The 21,708-nt window shown below is 35.9% G+C and overlaps 1 protein-coding gene across 1 annotated transcript in view; it reads right to left on the reverse strand.

The window, feature by feature from the left end:
- Positions 1–21,708, reverse strand: part of ANK3 (ankyrin 3) — a 596,679-nt gene that overhangs the window by 69,882 nt on the left and 505,089 nt on the right. Inside the window, exons 26-28 of the mRNA XM_011370216.2 lie at positions 20,842–20,944; positions 6,893–6,999; positions 1,818–2,042 (exon numbers count right to left, since the gene is read on the reverse strand). Coding sequence (XP_011368518.1) covers positions 1,818–2,042; positions 6,893–6,999; positions 20,842–20,944 — 435 coding nt within the window. The remainder of the gene's footprint in view (positions 1–1,817; positions 2,043–6,892; positions 7,000–20,841; positions 20,945–21,708) is intronic.

The following is a 21,708-nucleotide window of genomic DNA, read 5'->3' on the forward strand; positions in this document are numbered from 1 at the left end:
TAAGAGCATAAAAAGGGATAGTCATTGTAATGATCAAATAACATAAATAAAAACACATGACTATTTGTTTTATGACAAATGTGCTCGCTTAAAAAGGGAGGATAAATATAATCATTTTATTTTGGCAAAACAGTTCTAATTAATTCTAATTAAGGATGAAAAATTCTTTATAATGCTTTCATTTTATGATAGGTCGAAACAAAGTCAACTATTCCTAGTAGTGTTAATAATTTCAGAGTTACATTATTTACTGTAGTTTTTAATCACACCTGATGATCGGACATTTAATTTTTTTATTTTGAGAACTAGATACAATCTTTGCAGGCTAATGTATCAGATACTGTCTCTGTAAATATTTAAGGAAGGAGGCTTTGTGCATGACATTTAACGAGACTGGAGAGAAGGTATGAACAAGGGTCTCTGACCAAGGTGAAAGCCAAGCATAACTTTTCATAACAGGTTTCTTCATGCAGACTGCCAAGGCAAATACGCCAATCAAATAGACAAGCAAACAAACAACAAATACCAACACATTTTAGCTTAAACGAAACAAAACAATTTAATAAACAGTAGAATAGTCTATCTACTGCCTATTTGGTTTTCTTTAAATATCTTTTATTCCTGACATTTTTCAAAATCAGTTTGCTTTTTGATCACTGTTCCTTCTCAAAGCCCAAGAAAATTACTCAGTACACCTAAGTACTTTAAAAAAAAAATGTAACTCCACACACATACATACGTATGCACGCGCACGTGCACACACACACACACACACACACACACACACACACACATCATTTAAAGCAAATGTTGATCTGAAGCCTGCAAATGCCTTCTCCTACACTAGGTTAAAATTAGACTGTAGTATGTCTTAAAAACCATCATATTCAGTCAAAACATTTCAAATTAAAGAAAGGTTTACAAAAGCACAACGTTATGAAAGCAGAATGCTTGCAGTGAATTCCACATGCTTGAAAGCACAAGATAGGTAGCGGTGCTACATTAAGTCAAGCCACTATGATTTTTTTCCTTTCAGTGACACACATCACCTGAAAGCATTAACAACTGAAACAGTAAAAATAAACTTAAGACAAGAATAAGACCATGGGTATGACAGAAAAAAATTGAAAATGGAAAAAGAATTGTAGACATTCTATATCTTGTCTATGAAGATCCTACCCAATAAATTTTGTTCCTTGAGGCCCAAGCTGCAGGATTCGGCTAACCAAGCTCTCACCCTCATTTACAGGGGGAGGATTGGTAGGAAGATGCAGTTTACTGAATAACATCCATGCAGCAGGAAGAGAAACGAGAAGGGGAAATTGTGAACAAACTGTCAGTCACGACAGAGCCTGCCTGATTTGCACCCAAGTGCCACCTCAGAAAATGAATTTTTTTTTTATAAAATACCATATCACAATGGATTGTTACCTTAACGATTATCTTTAAAAGGACATGTACCCAAAGTAGCCATTTATTCAATGTGTTGATATAATTCCAGCATCTGTATTTTTTCCCTAAGAATGGTGCCTTGACTACTACAGGGACTATTGAGGTTTCGTGCACTCACTGAGCAGAGAACATGCTTCTTGGTTAGTAAAAGCTTTGACCAGCAAACTGAGTTAAGGAAGTATCAGCCTACTAGCTTTTTCACAGAATTATACAGCTTTGTGACCTCTGACACTACACAAAAGGCATACTCAATCAAAATGGTCCAACTAAGTAGTTATAACAGTTAACTACTTGAGTTAACAAGGGTAAAGAAAATCAAAGATGTGGTTATGAAGGCCAAGATTAAAATTGGCAAGATAACTTACCCTAAAAATTGTGCCCCTGCAGGACCCATTTCTACCAGCCTACTGGCTAATCCCTCTCCTTCCACCATGGGGGGTGGGTTGGCCAGTTTATGTCTCTTTACCAAACGGCAGGTGATGCGGGTGGGGGCCGTACACTTGCGTGGTGGAATGATGATTCTCATCCCGTGGTGACGGCTTCCTCTCATGGAGCCACCTCTTGCGTCCACCATAAAGCTAACCAGAAACCTGCAGGGAGAAGATCAGAGGCCAAATCAAGGACAGAAATAAACTGTCTCAGTGGTGGATTTTGAAATTAAATGTTAAAGCTTAAAGTGACAGACAATGTAGCTATCATTTCCTCTCTTTAAAAAATAAATCGGAAGAAAATACAGTGGAGTCACATCAAACATGCATTTAACTTGTGAACTGGGTAAAAAGTGAAACACGACAACTTACTTTTGGTGGAACATGGCCCCCTAAGAGAAGCCAACCACTTTGTCAACTACTCAAATGGAAGGAATGGTGAATGTTTCAAAGTTGGATAAAAACTGACTATTAAAGGACTGTCGTGCATTTAAAAACAAAAAAACAAAACCACTGTATGTGGTCTCTGTGGGTAGTTTAAGCTATACTGAAGAGTCATTTTAACAATAAATGGTTTATCCATTTGCTGACTATGGAATCTCCCTAAGTAAGATGAAGCTCCACGGTATGTCTTAACATGTACAACTCATAAATAGAATGTATATTTAATCATACCAACACTCAAATTTTTACTACCACCAAGCAGAATATAATAAAAGCAGAAGATGACTAGTTTTGCTAAGGAAATTTTGATGGAGAAGGATTTAATCTTTTCAGTATAAATCTGGCTTTAAAACCATTTAAAATAACTTACATTTGACTATTTGTACAGCAATATAGAAGTGGTAACTTAGACTTTTTAGAAAATGTCTCTAAACTCTATAATTCTGTCATTGGCCTTTATATTAAAGCTAATGAGAAAAATATAAAAATGTAGATGTGCAAGTGTAAAGAAATTGTATCACATCAGGGTAACAGCATATTGCAATTCCTGATTCCTTGGTATCATGAGCTCATGGTAAAAAGTGCTTCGTGAGTCTTCACACCATCATTACAGTGTTGGAAAGCACTCTGGTGAACATAAACCAATGAGCCCAGCATCTGTAAGAGTGCAAATCAGACAGTGGAACAGAAACATGGATCTTGGCATTCTAATTTTCACATGTGAAAATATGCTTATTACTGGAACAGCACCGAATGTTGATGATTAGAAAATTGTTTGAATACTAAAGTATTTTGGGGGGGAAAATAATCTCATCCATCAAAATCTTCTTCTGTTTAATCATCAAAAACAGTTCTAACATCCTGCACATAGATTTTAGGACCTTGCATGGAGGTCCTGTACTGTGAACAATTTCTTAAAGAATAGTCTTTTGACTTCGGAAGAGAAACCTCTTCAACAAAGCAAACTGACTTTCCATCCCCATAAAGAGAGACATAACATGGGGATAATTTTTCAGCCAATACAATTTTCAGAAACAACTGAAACAACAATGAGGTAGAATCAACTTCATACCCTTTTGCTCATTTTGGATTTAGCCATTTTCCTCTGGATTAATTCATTATTTTATAACATTATATCTACTTTGAGAGACTGAGACCACTATGATATTCAAAGTAAGAGGGAAAGAGCCTGCCCTCCTCAAAAACAAAACAAAATTAAAAAACACTCCTCCCTAGTCAACAACAAAGATATGCGTTCGCTTGTCTAAGTGTCCCCATGAATTGTTTCCAGTGCTAGGTGACACAAGGCTTACTTGCACCTGCTCTGGGAAGCCTACCTACATTTTCTTATAATTATACATGTTTAACAAATACTTTTACTCAGTAATGAAGATGATATGGCAGTATGATAAAGAAGTCTAAGACAAAATCTGATCTTTCCCAGCACTGAGTAGTTAAAACCAATGTGTGACTGGGAATAATAGTAACAGAATAAATTTTTAAAATGATTCAAGATAAACTCTGGGTTTGAAAATTCAGTCGTATTAGTATAAATAAATACTGGAGTGTTTACACTGAATAAGCAATGTTTGCCCTGACAACGAACAGCTGAGTTTCAATAATATAGACAGTAATTCAGATCCGGTCTGTCTTGTTCACTACTTGACAAAGCTAAGCACAGTTACTACACACAATAAATGTTTACTGATTGAACCAACGAACATCACTATTTTGTTAAGTGTGCTTAGATACTGCGTAGGTCAGGCTTGGTCACTAATATATATATATGTAAAACATTTATAGCTGAGCAGTCTGAAGGTAGTGTAAGAAGGTAATCAGTGTCAATATAAAAAATCCCAGCTACAAAGAATATAAGAACGAAATGGAAAAAACATGGCTTAGAAGATTTTAATGACAAATAGGAAGAATCTCTTTCTGTGTTCTGCATAGTACCCAGTGCAGAGCTGGTGCTCACTACCAATCATTTCTTGTTCTAGGGTTTTCAACTTTATAGTGCCAACAGACTGAGGAAAGGTGGGAATATATGTTACGTAGGATATGGGTTCTATTATTCAATAACATTATGAAATATAGTAATTTGTTTTTTAAACTCATTCTTAACATATTCTGTACAAAATAAAAGTCCATGCAATATAACTTACAGAAACAAATTAAAAGGTGATGTTTAATCATATTTGTTTTATCTTATTAATATTGAAACTAAAGCGGGAATTCTACAAAGGATCCTAAAACTAACACATGAATATTTCTAGCTTTAGGAACAGCGAGATGACAAATGCGGATACACTACACACATTGACACAATCTAACTGCGGGAAAAATTCACATAAATTAAAAATACAAAAAAGGATGGTTCACATAAAGGACAAGTTATCACCTTGAATCATACTGAGGAAGTGGAGAAGAATAGCTGCAAAATAATTTAGAAAGCAAATGGGAAAAATTAATGTAAGATAATTAGAAGCAAGCAACAGAAAATGTCAATGATAAGCAAAGAAAAATAAAAACCATCAGAAAATGAAACCAAGGCATTTGGCATTTGTGGGACGACCTGGAAAAAGACTTGCCTTGAATGACTGTATGAGCTACTCCACAGAACTGGAATTAGTGAACTATTTCCAAGTATATACCAAGTATATATTTTCCTTTTTAATAAACCCTTAAAAAAAAGGCCATCAGTTTTGCTTTCCAGCACATGTCTACTGCCTTCAATAAATTCAAGGAGGAGAGATGATCTGCATATTCAATACTTTACTGTCTCTCCAAGTATGAGAAAGTTCATTTCTGATTGTATTATCCTATGCTTCCTCAACCTAGTTTACTAAATTAAACCCTGGTACTTTTCTTTCCCATGCAGAGGGTTCAAAGTTCATGTTACAAAGTTCTTGATCTTTGTAACATGGTGGCAATTCACCCAGCTTGACTGTCAATATGTCTGACCGCTCAATGTAACCCAAGTATTTTATGTTTTCCTTCTTGACTCTGATATTTTCTTTTTTGCTTTTGCAATTTCAGATTTATATATCTCTAATATAACTCATGAAAATATTTTCAGCAGTTTGAAAATTAATATTAATATAATTTAAGTTTTTCTAATTTAGTTAAAGAAATACAATATGAATGACTCAAAAACCACCACTGGTTTAGTTTATAAAGCACTTTCATGTAAATTACTGTCATCTGAATGACATTACAATTTTTCAGAATTGTAGTGTTATAAACTACAATTCCATAAGAATATGTTAAATAACCTACAAATTACTCTGAATCTCAGACTTTGTAAAATAGAGATGGGTAAAACTTCTTTCACAGTTTCATTTTAAGGTTCACATAAATATTAAATAAGATAATACCTGTAAAAGATTTATCATAATGCCACATACATTAAAAACACTACGTAACTGTTAGCTATTAAAATTTATTTTAATTAAAAGCAGCAGAAAAGACTTCATATAACACACAAGGCACTTCACAAATGTTAATTATTGTTAATTTATTTAACTTCGAATTAATCAGCCCTTGTCCTAATTTATGGCCTATATGCCAATTTCGGAGGTGAAAATACTTTGAAATTTTCACCATCTTGATGCATTATTTCTATTCAATTTTGTATAGACATCGGTGAGTCCAAGTTTTAATTACTTACAGGTGAAGAATCCAATATCTAAAAATAAATTGATTTCAATTCAGTAGTCAAAGCAAGTCACCCTTTAGCCGCACACCTCAAATTCTGCTAACCAGTGTGGCAGCAGTGAAGGGCCTGCTTGATGTGGTTCTTACCATAGCACAGCTTGTCTCATATACATACACTGGCTCCTTCACTTTCTAAAAGTGAATTTCTTTATTTTCCTTTTAAAATTCATTTCCTTTTTACTAATGGTAATTTAATACAACTTAATTATAATTTAATTCCAGGAATGCAAATTCCAGGTACCAAAGTTGATCTGGAGGTTTCAAGTTCATACTTTCTTTTTAAAGGAAAATCAGACAAAACCAATTATTTGTCAAATGAAAGGCCTATATCATATGAAAAAAAAATAAGAATACCAGAGATCACTGCTTATTTAAAAACTAAACAGTAAAATTCTTCAGTGAGTGAAATTCTTCTATTATTCAAAGCAAGGCACAAGAACAGTCAAACAGTTAGGTAAATTAATAGAAATAGATATATCATTATTTTTTTCTAGAAAGGAAAATCAGATAGAAAAAAACTTCATTTGAATAAAGTAAAATGAAGAGAAATCACTATTTATTTTTTATTGAAAAGGAAAATTAAAGACCTAGAAGTATATCAAAATAGCCAGTTTTTAGGCACCAAAACGTCAATGAACTTCCTTTCCAACACTGTGCTTTTATTACTAAAAATAGATTAGATTTGCTTAGGAAACTATTTACTATTTACAAATATATGTTACATATACTCACTAATGAAGTCCAATAGAATATCAATATTTCAAACCTATGAAGCTTGTCAATATGAATTTATAAATGCGAATAATAAATGCAATGTTGACAGGACAAAGAAATGTGACTTTTAGGTTACTCACCCAGAATGAACAGGACTTGACACAAGATTGACATTGTCCAAAGTGTCTGCAGCCCAGCTGTAGTGTCTAAGAGAATCTGAATCAAATTCTCTTGTGAATGTTAGATGCTGAAAAATAAAATGATACATTGCATCAACAACCCACACCAGACACCAGTTTCTCTGCACTTAAAAATATACCTGTATGTCTCTATAAGTCCAGATAGTCTAACTTTCAAAATAAACAATTTTTATACACTCCATTACAGGTCTACATTGAAATTTCAAGAATTAGTAAATAAAATTCAATGATATGCTGTGGTATTTCAATCTTTTAAGAGAGCATTTTGAGTAATTGGCATAGCAAGTGGAATATCACAGAAACAATTTTTACCATGATTTTAAGCACTTCCACACATTTCCAGATTAATCCTCAAACAATTGTAAAATTCTTTTCCAAATCTCAAAATAAAAAATTCAGTCTTGATGACTTCTGTTTCCAAGTGAGGCACAGTAGCTGGCAGTAGCCTAGAGCCGTTACCAAATACACTAGATAAATATGGAAATCATCTCTGAAAGCAGCAGAGAACAGCCGAGGCATGAACTAGAGGAGGTGAACTCTGGAGAGGGGAAGATCTTGAAGAGATGAGCTGACATTGTGTTGCCATTTTTAACGTGGGGACATTTGTCAATTACCAGTGTAGACAGAATTTGGGCTTTGTACCTATAGGGGCTACTTCTGCGGAAGAGAAAAACCAAAGGAGTTTTGGTGATTTGGGTGGCCTTGAACTAAGTACATGTGCAGAATTCTGGGGATGTGCAGAGCATAACGCTAAAAAGTTAACTGGAAAAATCTCTGAAAGGCACATGGAACTTTTTGGCAGTTTCATGAGAAAAAGATTTAGAGTTTGGGACTTGTTCAGAGAGGAGACTTGAAGATCACAACAGAATTTCAAGTAAGAACCTTAAAGGGCCAGGGACAAACCAGAGGACAAAATCTTAGCTTTACCAAAACGAGCCTCATTTCAGAAAAATCTTGATTGTATTAAATAATCAGCCACCACTCTGTTTGCCTAGCAAAGGGAGGTGAACCCTCTGTGGAGGAATACAAATCATTGGGTGTGTCGTGTCTGCAACTCTTTTACACATTATGTCCAGCATGCAATGATAAATTGCCAAGCATGGCCAGAGCACATGAACAAAACAGAAAACAAAAAACAAACAAACAAACAACTCAGATACTATAAACAGACTCCCAGGTCATCCCACATTTTGAATAAGCTAATAAGAACTTTACAATAACTATGATTAGTATGTTTAAGAAAATAGGGAAAAAGAGAGGAAAGAGAATAAAAGGATATTTGACAGAACACTGGAATATACATAAGAAACAAATAGGCATTTATTCAGTTCTAAATACAATGTCAGTTCTTGACTAGACACAATAGAAAATGAGGTTAGTGAATTGGAAGCATGAATGGAAAAATATACAAAATGAAGGCTAGATTTAAAAACATAATGGAAAATACAGAAGAAGTATGAGACATGTGGAACACAGTGAAAATTTTTTAACATAAGTGTAATTTAGAAGAGAAGAATAAGGCAGAAGCTATATCTGGAGAGAATGGCTAAGAATATTGTAAATCTGATGTAAGATATATCTCACAGACCAAAAATAAGATTAATCTCAATTTTTGTCCTGCTAAAAATATGCTTCCTACTGAAAGCTTCCTGCTTTCAGTAAATGCCAGAACTCAAAGAAAGTAATAAGTATGACAGCAATAAAGTTTTAAAAAAATGCCTAGAAATTAGGAGGATACTTTTAAAAATAAAAAAATAGGAGAGAACATATAAGAAAGCAGAGAATTAGTTTAGGAATTTCAAACCTTCCTGCCTTCTCTAAAAAAAAAAAAAAAAAAAATCAAAATCTAGAAAGAGAAAAATAGTGAAATAGAAAAGAAATCAAAGAAACAATTCAAGAAAATTTTCTGGAGCTGAAGACTTGAGTTCCCAGAGTAAAAGGACCTACTGAGTGACTAGCACTATAGATAAATAAAAACCCCACTATAGGACATCATTATGCATTTTCAGAACTTAGAGACAAAGAAAGATTCTCCCAATTTAAAGAAGAAAAGTGGTTACAGATGGCAGACTTCCATCAGACTTTTAAGAAAAAATGAAGTTAAAGGTAACAGAGCAATTCTTTCAATGTTCTGAGAGGAAATGATTTTCAACTCAAGTGCTATAATCAGCCAAGCCAAAAATAAAAAAATAAAAAAAAAAAGAATTAAGAATAGAAGTATTCTCAGTTGTATGAAACCTCAAAAAATATATTTCTAATGTATTCCATAAAAGAAACTGTTGAAATATGTACTCCACCAAAATGAAGGACTAAACCAAGAAGAAGGAAGACATAGAGTGTAATACAAAAACACAGGGAATTTTCATGGTGACAATGAAGTAGGATACAGAAGGACATCTGTGCAGTGGGCCTACAAGGAATTTGACAAGTAAGGAAGCTCTAAGACAGATGAATTAAGTAGACGAAATTTATAAAACACCTAATGAGTGTGAAGATATTGAGAGGAGATTTGTACAGCTGGGGAGGAGGAGTTGAAGATTGGAATAGTGATATGTACAGAGAATAACAAGCAAATGAAAAAACTCTAGGGAAAGCAAAATATTGTCCTGAACAGAAAACGAAATTATACTTCACATCTGTGAATAACATTTCTATTATAGGCATAATGATAGAAGCATTAAATACATACTGGTAAAACCAAAATAAAACACAACCATTTCAGGAAAATGGAGGGGGGATGGAAGAATGTGCATGTGGGAGAGAAGAGGTATTTAAAAAATTAAAGCTTCATCTAAAACCTGGATAAGTCAAAAAATAATTCCTGAAATGGGGAAAAGACAACAAGAAGCAACAAATACATATTATTTAGAGACATGAAAGCACATAATAATAGTCATCAAAATGTACTCCAAGCAGTTGTCTCTGTAGAGGAGAAATTGGGGGCTGAAGGTTTATGTGGGGATTCATGGGGATTCTTTTTTCCCTAATAAATGTCTTGTAAAATGGCATGGCTTTTTGTTTGTATAACTTTAATAATAAAACTTAAATTAAAAAAATTACTGTGATTTACAAAATTAAAAAAAGCCCTAAACTGAAAAAAAAAAATTGTAGACCACTTACGTGCAAGTCACTATCCTACCTAGACCTTAGGAAATTGCAAAAATGAATGAGGCACAGCTTTTTCTGCATCCACTGAGAGAGGACACATTCAGTGGATGGGTGTGCAATCAATGGTGTTAATAAGAGTCCACAGAACCAAAGTCGAACCCCAAAACAGTAATACATCACTTCAGAAAGTTCTCAAATTCTACATAGGTTAACCAAAGATTAGGTGTTGATTTTAGTCTGGCCTTATTTTCCAATTTTACTAACTTTTGGAGACTCCAACCAACCAATCAACCTTCAGCGTAGGGCAAAATATTTAATATAAAGTGGCTGGTACTGCACCCTTTATTTTTTAGCAAATTATGATTCCTGCATCTAAGGCCTTGAGGTTACTTCCCACAAATAACCCATTTTTTTTTCAAAGTTCTAATAAATAAATAATATCACTCCTCTTTGGTAATTACAGTAAATTATTTACCTTTGGTACTCTTAGAAACATGCACTTGACGACATTAATTATTGAAACAATGACTTATATCACACAAAAAGATATCGCTGCCATCATACAATATTTATCAAGGCTGGAGTGTGCCAGCACAATGGGATTCCACATCCCTTCAAGTTCTTACCAACTCCCTTCCTCTCGCAATGCTGCCACTCACTGAAACTTTGTCATAACACAAATGAACAAATGTATAATGAACAAATACACCTGTTCAAAACAATGAGCTATATGTCCCAATATTTGTTTTATTTTTCCCCCCATACAGCTTTGCTTAGGTTTATGGGCAGACCTAACAATTTCGATAACCTAAAAAAAGACCAAATGCACATCCCACAGTGAAGCCATCTAAACACAAGGTAAATCAATTCAACTGAACCTATCGTTTTCATAGAAAGAGAATAAATTGGTAACTTCATTTTAAAACTACTGTCTCCAAATACTTATTTCTATAGATTAGCATTTATTTAAAATTGATATGTGAACTTTGAACTGTTTACTAATTTTAGTAAATAACATGAACTTCAAAATGTTCTGACATGTTGTGCGTAGCATCACGGTACCAATGAAAAGCTTTTCCTCTATTTGGTTACAGGACAAATAGCTATTTAAAATGATAAATAGGACATCACATATGATGGTGGTTAAAAAAGATGAACTAGAGTCGGCTGGAGTTTCCCACAGCAAGTAGGGGTGTTCCCAGGGTTTAATGGAAAAACTTGGCTTTGAAGTTGAGTCACAGACTTGGATTTGAAAATTGCCTCTGCCACTTGTTAATGGAGAACACTTCTTTCCCACTCTAAGTTTTCCATTTTGGAAAGGGAACTCCATTGTGTAACTGTGGGCCTCTCCCTGTCCCTTTATGTTCCCTTTGGCCCTTGAAATGTGGAATGATTTATCTGAGTGGTAGGATTGGGAAAGGAAGCTGGGAAAGCTCTGCTCAGATCCGACTTCCACTCTCTTAGGCCTGATTTTTAGTCACAGAAAGCAGACATCCTCCTCTGCGGCCCTGAGTCTTTCTCCGTGAATGGTATGCCTGCCGTGCGATGGTGATACTGGCCACTGAGGAAGGGATCTGCCAACTTCACAGCAGTTAGCAGACCCACTGGACTCAGATACTAAGCCAGCCCTCAACCTGGCCTCCAACAGGAATAAAGGAAATAACTTTTCCTTTGACCTTCCCTTCTCTTTATTTATTACAAGTCCCTTTAAAGATGCCCAACATTCCTTGCTGGTTTTATGATCCTTGGCATGTTTCTTCACTTTTCTCAGTCTCAGTTTTCTCATTTTCAAATTGAGGATTAATTGATATGGAGATTAAATGAAAATATATATCAAAAATTTGGCAGCAATGCCAGTGTTGGCCTGAAATTATAATGTCTCATATATGTGTAGTAGTTTCTACTTTTCAAAGGACTTTCATTTATATTAGCTCATTTGTTAAAATGTGATAATTTGTGGGGAAAATGTAGAAAAAACAAAACCATTTCAGTGCCAGTACTGGTCCTTCACGGTTATATACAACAAATCAACAAAGCCCATTTGATTACAAGGACACATCTTATAAATGCCCAAGTCTTATTTATTGACTCAAAAACATTTAAAGTTCTATGTTAACAGCACTATCACAACTTACTGTGTATCAACTCAATGCCAAGGAATGTCCTAGGCTTTTTCATTTTTTTCTTTGAATCCTCAGAACTGAGTAGCTCTGGGAGGTAATATTATACTCATTTTACAGATGAGGAAACTAAAGTTCAGAAAAGAGACTTTGAACATTTGACAACACCAGGTCAATACCCAGCACTGGGTGGCTTTAGTGGAACACCACATTAAGGAAAAATTCACATTGACAATAAGACCTTATATTCCCATGTCAAAAATGACACAAACAAGCACACTATTTTTCATCTTAAAAGTGATATCAAGGATACAATTAAAATCAAAACACACATTATTCAACAGAGTCCAAAGCCTGAGTAATGATGATATCACTGTCTCTAAGAGCTTAATACTTTCCAAAAATAGTTTCTCAGTAGCCCTATTCATCAGAGGAAAGAGGAGAGCAAGTACACACTGGCCTTACAAATGAGGACACACCCAAATGCCCAGGTCTGGAAATAAATGTCCAGGCACGGAAGAAAAAAGGCAGGAGACAAGAAAGTATTTGCAAGGAAAAGAGAAATCTAACTCTTAATATTAGTTCTCCAGGCTGTTGACTGTCAACCACCAGTGTTGAATGCACCAGTTAGGTCCTTTTCTGCCAACTCTGCTGCCCCTGGGAGTCAGCAGCAGGTGGTCCTGCAGATTAACTGGTGGCCTTGACAGGACCAGGGCAAGGGGAACCCATGTTGGTACCAATTCTCTTAGACAAAGAATAGATGACTTGGCTGCATTGTTTCATAGCCCAGTGAACGACAAGTCAAAAAACAAACAAACAAACAAAAAAAACAACTCACTGAACCTCCATTTCTGCATTAGGGTATTGGGTAGATAATAGCAGCTGTTCAAATTCACTGTGAGAATGGAATGACCCAAATAATATGCAAGTGATTTGAAAATTAATTGCTATGCAAACAAAAACAGATAATAATAGTCCTAATACTTCCAAGGTTTTTACATTTGAAGATAGTTTATTTCTTAAATTTATATAACATTGCAGCCCTCTATGAAGCTTTTTAGGATAGCATGTTTTCTCATACCACAGGGACGTCAGTCTCTGCTGGATTAACAAACAACTGCGGTATTTTGGCTGTGACAGATACTTATCTAAACAACACCTCTTCCTGTGGCGAAGATGCTTTACTCAGGTCTGTCACGTTTGTTTGTTAGAGTGGCACTGCAGCTCATGGTCAGCAGCAGAACGGGGTTCAAGCAGCCATCAGACTTCAATTCTATTCTCAGCTCTGCCACTTACTGTCACCTAATGGGTCACTGGGCAAGCAAAATGCTCCTCTCAACCCCAGTCTCCTTGTCTGTAAAGTGGTCATGATAGTACCTAATCTATAATGTGGCTGAAAGCATGAAATGAGAAGATCCATTTAACAAAATGTTGTGGCAGGTACTGTACTATATTAATAGTATAATTATTGTGATCAACAGCAGATACTGAGCAAAAAAAATGGCGGACTGCCACCGAAATAGACAGTATGTCTGTTTGGACATCCAGCACAACTACTTAGGAACATTCTTTTAAGAAATGAGTTCCATCTTTAAAAAAAAAAGTCTGATTCATAGTAAAAGAGAACAGAATGATGGTTACCAGGGGCTGGGGTGGGGAGATGTGTGGGAGAAAAGGGGATTTTAATCAAAGGGTATAAACTTTCAGTTGTAAGATGAATGAACTCTAGAAACCTAATGTACAGCATCATGACTATAATTAATAATAATGGATTAAATACTTGAAATTTGCTAAGATAGTAGATCTGAAGAATTCTCACCCCACATAAAATGAATGATAACTATTGGAGCTGAGGGATAAGTTAATTAGCTTGATTACCAAAATCATTTCGCAATGTATACACATATCAAAACATCATGTTGTACAACTTAAAAAATGTATTCTATAAAAGAAAACCTGATTTAAGCAGCAAAATAAAAATTAAAAGCTTACTAAAGTGATCTTTTTTTCCTAAAGTATTTGTTTTCATGAAGTCAACTATTTATTACCTCCTAAGACCTATTTGAGACTAGAATATAAACCACAATGAAGCTGGGTCCTTTGATTTCCAAATCTGATTGATTTCAAGATAATTTAGCTACCAACTTCAACAAAATAAGGTGAATCAAGGTCAGGGTGGAAGCTGAGAGTGTTAACGAACCAACATCTAGCTCAAGATGTCTAAACTACCTTAAGTAAGTCACAACACCAAGTTCTCAACCTTAAAAAAAAGTTTGTAATCTTGCTGACCAATCTTCCAGAGGTGTTGAATGGATCACCTGAGTAATGCTGGCAAAGCACTTTGAAGAGAACAAGCAGCATATTAAATGTCACTAGTCAAAGGTGCTTATCTTCCAGGAGACTATCTCTAGCAAATCTTTAATCCCAGGCTGTCTACCTTCTGCCACCATGCACATTTCTGAGACTCCCTTAGAAATTAGTTTAAATGAAAGAAATAGGAAGGCTAATCTGCTGATGTGAGGGGAAAGGAGTGTGTGTGTGTGTGTGTGTGTGTGTGTGTGTGTGTGTGTGAGAGAGAGAGAGAGAGAGAGAGAGAGAGAGAGAGAGAGAGAGAGAGAGAGAGAGAGAGAGAGAGAGAGAGAGAAAAGAGAGAGAGAGAGAGAGAGAGAGAGAGAAAGGAGGGAGAAAGAGAGAAATGGGTTGATTGATAGAGGAAAACTACTAGCATAACCAGCCTTTTGGATTAGGAATTCCCCTCGTCTCTTTCTGAGATTATTAAAAATTGCCTAAGTGAAAAAATAAATGTGCAATTTCTCCTCCAATATGCACATGACTTACTAATATATCAAGCAGTACATAGTATGACATATGATTAAATATACATGAGATCATCCTTAGCCTCAAAAAAGACCAAGTCTAACCTAAAGGATCTGGAATCTAGTCGGTGAGGTAAATGAGAAGAGTTATGGGGTGGAAGATGTGACAGCTACCTCCAGGTAAGATGAGGCTATAATGAGGCCACCAATATTGACTACAAAATTATCTCCACGGCTATCATTCGAACAGCCAAAACAACTGTTTACACACTACTTTAGTTAAACCTTCTAAACTAGTCACTCTTTGAAAGCACTGCCACTTGTCTCATTAGGCATAAACCACCTGGGCAAATCTGGTCTGAAAAGGGAAGTCTGCAAAATGAAAGCAATTTAATTAGAGGGGGACAGGGCTGCACAGCTGCCTCATTTCTTTCTTTTCATTGACATCTTGCCCCTATAGCAACAGGACAGAAAGGAAATGGAAGGTCCTCGTCTTAGTGATCAACTGGCAAAGAACGCTTTTCTACAAGGTTTTGCTTGGAAGTGCCTAAGTTTATAGCTATTCTCTTAAATCATAGCTCATTTTTTAATTTTGTTAAAATTAGAGTCATATCTAGAGAGAAGGTATAAAATAATACATCTCAAGGCTGAATGACACTTTAAGATGCTAGAAGACTTTGCATGTTGCACTTGATATGTGGCTGTTCATGCCAGGTTTGACCACCACCAATAGCAAGCATGTGACTAAGCACAGAAACCCAAATTAAATTGGCTTAAGACACCCCCTCCAAGGGTGTGGCAGGGAAGGGAGGAGATTGAGATTGATTTACTGGTTTCTGTAGCTGGAAAGTCTGAATGATCCTAATTTCAGACACAGTTGAACCCCGACATGGTTCAAAAGATTGGAGGAACAATTTGGCTTCAGGTTTCACCCCCAGTACCTTTAGGTTTACATCACCTTAATAGCTTAGCAGCTCCCCAAAGGCTGGGCAAAGTCTCAAATTTGAGTGTCACTAGACTGGCTAAGTTTTTACATTTCACCCTTAAATAACTACTGTAATCTAGGGGGAAAAATGCTCTGAATGGCCAGATTTGGGGCCCATCTTGGAGGAGAGGGAGGGATTTCAGCCCCTTCTAGACTACGCTGACTGAGAAATGGGTGCGGGTAGAGGTCTGACCATCAGATCCTGCCACCTAAAGAAAGTAGAGTGGTTGCATGCAGGCCAAAACAACCCACGGCCCAAAGTGATTTCTTCTTTCATCTTTGAGTAACAACCAGAAATCATATTGAATTAAATGTTTCTGCCTGCAGTATACATCCCTTGGTCTTACAACTACTTGTAGGGTCATTCAAAGGAAGTATAATTAATTAGCCTGCAAAGTATTTTTAGACCACTATCATGCCTTCTATCTCATATCCATGTAGAGGTCAAATATTTCCATTCCTTTAATGGTGTCTTATTGCCATAATTTTTAGCAGAATCATTTTCTCCATAATTTTCATAACTTGTTACTGAATGTAAGTTGTCGGTTCCTTTTAAAGCACATTAAACAAGAATTTATTATTAGAATGAGAAATAAGCTTAATGAAGAACACATGTCTAAACATAATCTTTCATGCTAAAAATGGATAAAGATGATGGTACCACACCCATATTAAGAATATTAACAAGGATGAGATCTGGAGGACAGAGTCAAGTCCTTGGGCTCTTTGCTGGCTTTTCTCACACTGTGCAATGCAGATGTTTAGTGTAGTAATGTTAAAGGAGGTGACCTGCAGCCAGATGGCCAGTGACTGCCATTTACCAACTGTGTCCTCTGGGAAGAATTACTTAAGCTGTCTATGCTTCAGTTTTATCTTTTTAATGGAGCCAAGAAATTATCTCATAGAGTTTTTATGACATGTAAATGAGTTAATACTGGTAAAACTCTTAGTATAGTGCCTGGCACATAGTAGGAGCTCAAAATTGGTTGTTTTCACCACTATCGCCACAAGCATCACCACCATATCGCCTGACCCTTATGGCAGCTAATGAATAGTACTCTACTGATGTAATGAGGACTGGCTGACCTGGATCATACACAGCAATTACATAAGCCATACCAGACAGTTCCTTTTAATAATTATGTCAGAAGAAATGAAAGAACCAGTCCATTATATTTATATTAGGCAATCAGGCTTCAGTTTAGAGTCATCCCTTTTCTTTCTTACCTTCTATTTGGAAAGGAATGTTTCCAAGCACAGATGTTACTCTAAGAAAACCTGACACACACAAATCTGAGCTGATAAAACAAATACATTAGATGTTCACCAATGGATACAAGAAGAGCCCAGCCAGAGTTGCTTCACATCAGTGGTTCCTAACTAGAGGTGCATCCCAGAATCACCTGTGGAGTTTTAAAAAAGATAGGTGCCCAGGAACCCAGTCCCGGAGATTCTGATTCTGTAGGCATCTTGTTTTCCAAAGAGCCACTGATGATTCCAGTGTGTGCCCCCAGTTAAGAATTTTCACTAGGAATCAGTGGTTTTCAACTCTGGGTGCATCTAAAAATCCCATGACCAGGACCCACCCAGGCCCACTGAATCAGTAATTGAGCAGTTGTCTTCTTAAAAGTTCTCCAGGTATTCTCATGAGCAGTCAGGGCTGAGAGTCAATGTTTTAAATAAGATCTTCTGACAAATGGAAGACATTATTTATTTACATACAATTTTCAGAAGCATATCTACAGGTGGCTCGATTACAAGGTAAATCGAAGGTGAAAGAATAGGGAGCTCATGGATAAGCCAATATCATGGTTAAAAAAAGAGTCCACTCTTGATGACTGGGGGAGGAAGGGTGATTAAGTAGTTTACGAACTAATCCTGATTAAGGGCCAGCAGGGAATGGGAATGAGCTCTGGCCTCCACACCCACTTTCAACCAGCACAGGTTCTTAGGAGGATGGGGATGGCTGGCCTGTGTGAATTGTCCTGGGTCTCAACTATACTTTAACGGTGGTTAATGGGCAAGCCGATTAATCAGCAGCAGGATAACAAAGAGGCAGCTTTGTATGGATGAGATCTACTCTTGTTGAAAAAAAGCACACGGAGAGTTAATTTTTATTCATTTTCTGTCTTAACTTATCAAAGAAACTTTAACTAGGCAATGACAGGGCAGTTTTAAATCTGACATTAAGTCATGTGTCATTGCTTTAGGAATTCTAAATATTGAGGACTTCTTGCATGCTTTTAGACGAAATCAATTTTGTGGCAAAACTCCATTTTGAAATTTATAAATATAGACTTAGAGGCATTATAGACATAAGCTAATAATTTTTGTACTTAACTCCAATATAGGTGTGTAAATAAACTTCTAAAGTAAATGTTTCTCAGTAGTCTTATATGGTTAACTAGACTCTTCTCTCTGAAAGCCTCTCTTGAGGAATTTGCCTTTCCTCTCCTATAACAAATGAGACACTAGGGACCGAATAGGTTAATACACTGCTTTTAGAATTTGTTTTCCCCTATCCTCCAAGTTTTTATTTGAAAGGTGTTCATACAAATAAAGTTGAAAAAAAAAAAACCAGTATAAATAATATCCACATACACCACCTAGATTCAACAATGAACATTTTGCCATAATTGCTCTCTCTCCCCCCTCAGCACATACACTTTATTTATTTTTTGCTGATCCATTAGAAAGTAAATAGCTGACTTTATGACTACTTCATTCCTAAAAACTTCAGCATGTAAACCCCTGGAGTAGAGATATCCTCCTGTATAGTTTCAATACTGTTATCACTACTTAGAAAATTAACAACAGTTTCCTAAGAGTACAGCCAGTACATTTGAAAATGTCCTCGATTATCCCTATGCCTTTCATATTTTTTTTTCAAATTTCCGGTGAATTTATCGTGAAGTTATGTCGCCAGGAGTAGGGTTATATATGCTCATGAAACATGTCATTCCATAAAGCATGCTTGTCAGACCATGGGATTCTCTGTGGGCACTGAAGAAACTTCTTGCTTCTGTAGTTATCGACTTAAGATTTCTTTGTAAAGGTTTCAAGATGTCTTAAGCTCTCTTTTCCTCTGTCATGTCTATAGAAGTGTTGTGACATCCACGGCGGTGCTTTTTGAAATTGAAGCAGCAATAAACTGAACAAAAGAACATCAGTTTTACCTCAGAATTTCTCTACCCTTTATTTCTGTTCACAAATCCTCTGTTCTGAATAAATGCCGTCCCTCCATTCTACTTGAGTATGCAGATCTTGGTAGGAGTTAACAGGTAATGGTGTCTGTAGTGTTGTAGCATTGCAAACATTTATAGTTTACTTTAAAGAAAATGTGAAGAAATTGAGAGGTACTGTAACTATGGCAGTAATGATGGTGGTGGTAGAGGTGGAAGTGATGATGGCAGTGATGGTGAGTCGTGGTGGTGGCGTTTCCAAGTTCAGGTCCTCGCCCCAAAGTTAGTATATAATCAGAAATATAAACCATAATTAGCTTCAATCAATAATTTGCTATTTCATTATAGAGCGAGGCACATGTTCTACATAAGAGCAAAATGTCATGGATACCCAAGGAATCTCTTTTCACCTGCAATTTTATAAGTTTTGTGGGTTTTTTAGGGCATAGGAAAAAACGCATTTTTATACTCGTGTTATTGACATATCCACGATGTCTCATTTCAATTGGGAATACGAAGAGATCAGAATTATCTGTGTAGGATAATGACCACAGCCAATCGAGCAGAGAGTTCCTCAGAAAATCTCAACCAATACCTGGGCAACACCTTATTTCCAAGAGCTTAGCTTCAATATATGAGACAATTGATTTCTCTCATAACATCCACTTAAACCACGACATGCTATGGCACCTATAAGCATTCCACAAAGGTTGCTTTTGTCTGACCAAACACTGAATAGTCACTGTAGTCACCTCTATGAAGCCTGCTTGCTAAGAATGTTCTAGAGAATGTAAAGTAATAAAATATTTATCATAGGTCCTTGTGAAGTACAATGTATATCTGTATGTCTGGAAATCAGCATCTCCATATATGAGTCCCAAAGGTCTGTCTGCTGCTTAATCTGTAACTTAGTGATAATACATGACTTATCACTTATTCATCTGCTCCTTCATTGTGCTATGAATAAATAACTCCAGCATGATCTCACCAATCACATTGTTGAACTATTATAAGTTTTATGTCCAAATAGTTTCATTCATCATCAACTCATGACTACAGATTCAAAACCAGGTATTGTGTGTATCTAGAATAAGACACCATCCTGAGCCCACATGCAGTAGGACGATGATGCTGGGAATTATTACATTAAACCACTATCTATTTGACCACAACTATTGGAAGAAAGAAATTGTACAAACGCCAAATGAATCTAGGATTGATTCTGGTAAAAATCAAAATATCATTACATCTTGAGAAGGCCCATTACGGGCAACTTTGAAAATAAGGGATCAAATACATGACCAATCTAATCTTTAACTATTTGCTAAAAACAATGGTAGCAAATTGCAACATGCATACATAGTTTGTTTAGCGTAATCAATAAACATGTGGATATCGGCAACTTTAGCCACCAATTATTAACTCTTTTTTAAAAAAAATTAAAATAGATTTGACCTAGAAATGAGAAAGATATCCACTCTTTCCTGAGTTTCTCTCTGTGGGATTTTAAGGACTCACCTGCAGAAGAGAGAGGTATCTTTAACTGGCAGTATGGGAAGATTTACAAATGCAAAATCAAAAATGCAGAAATACAGGTTTTGTTATGGGACAAAAAATTTGATTCAAACAGACAAATAAAAGTTAAACAATCAAAGAATATTTTCAAAGGAATGTATACCTGCTCTTTGGATGGCACGAGGAGTTCTTCAATCATCATGCTGTCCCGGGCATAGGAGCTTCTGTTCAAGGTGTAAGACCTATCCGAACTGAAGGAGCGGAGGCTGTTGTATTTACAGTTAACCATTCAAGAGTGGTAGATGATGATGAGATGAATAAAAGAAAATTAATGCATGCAAGTTTAAGAACAGGCAAGATGGCTAAAAATATCAACAAAAGTTGTTCTTGGAAAGACACTGTCAAAAGTAAAATCCCTTATATCTGAGGATATCTCTTAAGCTTAGACAATCTCATGATCAAGTTTTGTTTCAAATTAGGCCAATTGGTGTTAATCTGTGAGAAGATGAAAGGCATGAAAACTTTGGATGTTTCATTGTGACAGTAGAACCAACATTACAATTGAGAAGAACGAGATGACTCTAGATAATTTGATAATTTGAGATTTTTTTTTTCTATGGTAAGACCTTATGTTAGGGTCTCCTCTCTCAGCCATATTCAGCATGCACTATTGAATGGAATTATGTGTGCTATAAATGATTTATATGTCTTTGGGAACTAGATAGGGGTTTGACTTATGAGAGCTTTATAGTTGCTACTCATGATCTTTATCTTCTTTGCTATCTTTCTGGCCTTGAAAAATTCAAATTCTGTGTGTGGGTATTTTGACTTTCCTTGCTCTATTATTTTCTTCTTTGCTCCTTTTACTCTTCTCCTTTCCAGTCACTCTCAAATCCTCTACGCAGCCTCTGAACTTCCTAGATTATGAGCTTCCTTCTATCCTGAAGTGCCACTCACCACACTGACCTCCAAACTAAAAACCAATAAAGGTTGGGGGGTGGGCGAAATGGGTGAAAGTGGTCAAAAGGTA

This window comes from Pteropus vampyrus, unplaced genomic scaffold (assembly GCF_000151845.1).
Source record: "Pteropus vampyrus isolate Shadow unplaced genomic scaffold, Pvam_2.0 Scaffold165, whole genome shotgun sequence".
NCBI lineage: Eukaryota > Metazoa > Chordata > Mammalia > Chiroptera > Pteropodidae > Pteropus > Pteropus vampyrus.